The sequence below is a fragment of the Nanorana parkeri genome, unplaced genomic scaffold (assembly GCF_000935625.1).
Source record: "Nanorana parkeri isolate BGI_ZX_2015 unplaced genomic scaffold, ASM93562v1 scaffold1799, whole genome shotgun sequence".
NCBI lineage: Eukaryota > Metazoa > Chordata > Amphibia > Anura > Dicroglossidae > Nanorana > Nanorana parkeri.
This window is the reverse complement of record NW_017308067.1, coordinates 46,298-51,486: the sequence shown is the minus strand read 5'-3', so window position 1 is coordinate 51,486 and position 5,189 is coordinate 46,298. Positions and strand designations below refer to the sequence as shown.

Genomic DNA, 5,189 nt, shown 5'->3' with positions numbered 1-5,189 from the left:
ATCAGTTCACTGGGGAGGGGGCGACCACCTACAGGCCCGCCACAGGAAGGTGGAACCCCTTGTCGGCGCCCTCTCTTGAGCACCGGGGATCACTAAAGAGTCCAGAGCTGGTCAGCATTGGGCGAAGGTGCTTTGGGGGATACCCCTGACCTTCCTTAAATCACCCCCCTCAATGCTGAACGGCATGTGGGCCGGTATCAATATACAGGGGGGGGGGCTCCCCCCTGAGACCAGGCCTTATGAAGAGTAGGCTTGCTTGGTCTGACCATCACTCTTTGTAGGGAACCTCCCTCCTGAGACTCCGCCTTATGAAGAGTAGGCTTGCTTGGTCTGACCATGACTCTTTGTAGGGAACCTCCCTCCTGAGACTCCGCCTTATGAAGAGTAGGCTTGCTTTGTCTGACCATCGCTCTTTGCAAGGAACCTCCCTCCTGAGACTCCGCCTTATGAAGAGTAGGCTTGCTTGGTCTGACCATCGCTCTTTGTAGGGAACCTCCCTCCTGAGACTCCGCCTTATGAAGAGTAGGCTTGCTTTGTCTGACCATCGCTCTTTGCAAGGAACCTCCCTCCTGAGACCGGCCTTATGAAGAATAGACTTGCTTGGTCTGACCATCACTCTTCGCTAGGAACCTCCCTCCTGAGACCGGCCTTATGAAGAATAGACTTGCTTGGTCTGACCATCGCTCTTTGCAAAGAACCTCCCTCCTGAGACTCCGCCTTATGAAGAGTAGGCGTGCTTGGTCTGACCATCGCTCTTTGCAAAGAACCTCCCTCCTGAGACTCCGCCTTATGAAGAGTAGGCGTGCTTGGTCTGACCATCGCTCTTTGCAAAGAACCTCCCTCCTGAGACTCCGCCTTATGAAGAGTAGGCGTGCTTGGTCTGACCATCGCTCTTTGCAAAGAACCTCCCTCCTGAGACTCCGCCTTATGAAGAGTAGGCGTGCTTGGTCTGACCATCGCTCTTTGCAAAGAACCTCCCTCCTGAGACTCCGCCTTATGAAGAGTAGGCGTGCTTGGTCTGACCATCGCTCTTTGCAAAGAACCTCCCTCCTGAGACTCCGCCTTATGAAGAGTAGGCGTGCTTGGTCTGACCATCGCTCTTTGCAAAGAACCTCCCTCCTGAGACTCCGCCTTATGAAGAGTAGGCGTGCTTGGTCTGACCATCGCTCTTTGCAAAGAACCTCCCTCCTGAGACTCCGCCTTATGAAGAGTAGGCGTGCTTGGTCTGACCATCGCTCTTTGCAAAGAACCTCCCTCCTGAGACCCCGCCTTATGAAGAATAGGCTTGCTTGGTCTGACCATCGCTCTTTGCAAGGAACCTCCCCCCTGAGACGCGACCTTATGAAGAGTAGGCATGCTTGGTCTGACCATCGCTCTTTGTAAGGAACCTTCCTCCTGAGACCCGGCCTTATGAAGAGTAGGCGTGCTTGGTCTGACCATCACTCTTTGCAAGGAACATCCCCCCTGAGACGCGACCTTATGAAGAATAGACTTGCTTGGTCTGACCATCGCTCTTTGCAGGGAACCTCCCTCCTGAGACCCCCCCTTATGAAGAGTAGGCTTGCTTGGTCTGACCATCACTCTTTACAAGGAACCTCCCCCCCCCCTGAGACCTGGCCTTATGAAGAGTAGGCTTGCTTGGTCTGACCATCGCTCTTTACAAGGAACCTCCCTCCTGAGACTCCGCCTTATGAAGAATAGACTTGCTTGGTCTGACCATCGCTCTTTGCAAGGAACCTCCCTCCTGAGACCCCGCCTTATGAAGAATAGACTTGCTTTGTCTGACCATCGCTCCTTACAAGGAACCTCCCCCCTGAGACCTGGCCTTATGAAGAGTAGGCTTGCTTGGTCTGACCATCGCTCTTTGCAAGGAACCTCCCTCCTGAGACCCCGCCTTATGAAGAATAGACTGGCTTTCTCTGACCATCGCTCTTTGCAAGGAACCTCCCTCCTGAGACTCCGCCTTATGAAGAATAGACTTGCTTGGTCTGACCATCGCTCTATACAAGGAACCTCCCCCCCTGAGACCGGCCTTATGAAGAATAGACTTGGTTGGTCTGACCATCGCTCTTTGCAAGGAACCTCCCTCCTGAGACCCAGCCTTATGAAGAATAGACTTGCTTGGTCTGACCATCGCTCTATACAAGGAACATCCCTCCTGAGACCCCGCCTTAAGAAGAATAGACTTGCTTGGTCTGACCATCGCTCTTTGCAAGGAACCTCCCTCCTGAGACCCCGCCTTATGAAGAATAGACTTGCTTGGTCTGACCATCGCTCTTTGCAAGGAACCTCCCTCCTGAGACCCCGCCTTATGAAGAATAGACTTGCTTGGTCTGACCATCGCTCTTTGCAAGGAACCTCCCTCCTGAGACCCCGCCTTATGAAGAATAGACTTGCTTTGTCTGACCATCGCTCCTTACAAGGAACCTCCCCCCTGAGACCTGGCCTTATGAAGAGTAGGCTTGCTTGGTCTGACCATCGCTCTTTGCAAGGAACCTCCCTCCTGAGACCCCGCCTTATGAAGAATAGACTGGCTTTCTCTGACCATCGCTCTTTGCAAGGAACCTCCCTCCTGAGACTCCGCCTTATGAAGAATAGACTTGCTTGGTCTGACCATCGCTCTATACAAGGAACCTCCCCCCCTGAGACCGGCCTTATGAAGAATAGACTTGGTTGGTCTGACCATCGCTCTTTGCAAGGAACCTCCCTCCTGAGACCCAGCCTTATGAAGAATAGACTTGCTTGGTCTGACCATCACTCTTTACAAGGAACCTCCCCCCCTGAGACCCGGCCTTATGAAGAGTAGGCTTGCTTGGTCTGACCATCGCTCTTTACAAGGAACCTCCCTCCTCAGACCCCGCCTTATGAAGAATAGGCTTGCTTGCTGGCTTGACAAGATCCACACGCAGTGTAACTCACTAAGAAGACACAGAAGTAGAACCTGTTGTAGTGAACCGCAATGTATTGGTGTAAATCGGGAATGCAAGGCGTAGTGTGAATAGGGCCAGGGACATACAGTGGACGATTTTTGGGGGTTCTTAAAGGGAAAAAGAACACCGGAATCTGGACCTTCTGGGCCGGCTGAAACAAGTCCGGGCCAGCAAAGCATGGTGGAGCTGAGACTAAACTGAACTAATGCTACACACAGGGGTGAGGCGCAGGACACACCACCACAAACATCATCACATTCAAGGCAGTACACAATATGTGCAGACACTGTCCCCAATGGGGGGGGGACTACTTTATCCTGGAGAAGATGATGATTGTCCAATATGTGGGGGAGATCGCTGACCTTCTCTCTTTTCCCCCAGCACTCAGAAGAGACCCTGGATCCTGGACCCCTCCGGAGTCTTGTACTACGCCTGGCTCAACATCATGGTCGTACCGATCACCTACAACTGGGTCATCATCATCTGCAGGTACCGACCAGCTCATGCCGCTGCAGAGCCGCTGCACAATCACCACCTCACAGTCCTGCAAAGTTCTCAAATACTCTTTCATGTCACTGACCCGAGACAACTACGAAGGTCTCTTGTGACTCTCTCTGGGGCTGGTTGCTGTGAGAAATACTGAAGGCAGAGGATGAGCATGCCAGGCAGTTAGCATGTTCATGAAGAAGCAAGCAATGGCAGCCCATGTATTTCTCTAGTGATGGGTTCTCTTTATAGCAGTGGTGGTCAGCTTTCTTGGTATAGGGCAGGGGTGGGCAACTCAGGCCCTCCAGCTGTGTAGTTAAAGCACAGTGGAAGGGCCGGAGTTGCCCATCCCTGCCATAGAGGGATCACTTTGATGCAGTTGGCCAGTGAGGGACCACAATGAGGCAATTGGCCAGAGAGGGAACACTTTAGGGCAATTAGCCAGAAAAGGATCACTTTTATGCAGTTGGCCAGAGAGGAATCACCTTGAGGCAATTGGCCAGGGAGGGATCACTTTAAGGCAATTGGCCAGAGAGATATCACTTTAAGGCAATTGGCTTGAGAGGAATCAGCTTGAGGTAACTGGCCAGAGAGGGATCACTTTAAGGCAATTGGCCAGAGAGGGATCACTTTAAGGCAGTTGGCCAGAGAGGGATCACTTTAAGGCAATTGGCCAGAGCGGGATCACTTTAAGGCAGTTGGCCAGAAAGGGATAACTTTAGGGCAATTAGCCAGAGAGGGATCACTTTAAGGCAGTTGGCCAGAGAGGGATCACTTTAAGGCAGTTGGCCAGAGAGATCACTTTAAGGCAGTTGGCCATAGAGTTCACTTTAAGGCAGTTGGCCATAGAGTGATCACTTTAAGGCAATTGGCCAGAGAGGGATCACTTTAAGGCAATTGGCCAGAGAGGGATCACTTTAGGGCAATTAGCCAGAGAGGGATCACTTTAAGGCAATTGGCCAGAGAGGGATCACTTTAAGGCAATTGGCCAGAGAGGGATCACTTTAGGGCAATTAGCTAGAGAGGGATCACTTTAAGGCAATTGGCCAGAGAGGGATCACTGGTGCAGTTGGTCAGCTTATATATGTATTGAAATAAATGTGAACCAAGAATCTCTGTTTCATGCAAAAGCTTGCTAGAATAGAGGTAAGGATGTATAGCAGTATGCACAGGGTTAATTCAGAGTTTTTGTCCTCCTATGTGGCCCCTGACGAAGGGCCTCACAACATAGTATTCAGTGACTGCAGGGCTAGAGAAAGCTGTCAGAGGCCACAGATCTGCAACAAGTGACAGTCAAATACTGCAGACATACAACAGGAGATGGTCAGAGACTGTGAACGTGCTATAGGAGTTGTTGGAGACTGGAAACACAGACTTCTGTCTAAAGCAGGGGTCTCAAAGTACCGGCCCCCGGCCCAACTCCGGCCCGCGAGCCGGTACTATGTGGCCCGCAGCCAGCTGACTTGTGGGAGCAGCTACACGGTCTGCATCTCTTGTCGGATGCAGAGCTGCTCCTGTCAGCTCCAGCCGGAGCTCCGTCAGCTCTGAGCTCCGGCCGAATGATGGATGATTAGTAAGGTCTGCACTAGACCTTACTAATCACCACTAGATCGCCAGGGAACGATAATGTGCCTCCTCCCTGCACAGATGAAGGGGGCTTCGAAGGAAAGGAGGGAGGGGGGAGTGTATTATATGTGTTCTGGGGGCTTGGGTGGGAGGGGAAGTTTAATATGTGTTTTGGACGGGGGAGTTTATTATGTGTGCTTGGGAGGG

General features: G+C 51.9%; 1 protein-coding gene across 1 annotated transcript in view; it reads left to right on the top strand.

Annotated features, from left to right (window-relative positions):
- CNGA4 (cyclic nucleotide gated channel alpha 4) overlaps nucleotides 1–5,189 on the top strand; it is an 11,155-nt gene that overhangs the window by 535 nt on the left and 5,431 nt on the right. Inside the window, exon 2 of the mRNA XM_018571644.1 lies at nucleotides 3,312–3,419. Coding sequence (XP_018427146.1) covers nucleotides 3,312–3,419 — 108 coding nt within the window. The remainder of the gene's footprint in view (nucleotides 1–3,311; nucleotides 3,420–5,189) is intronic.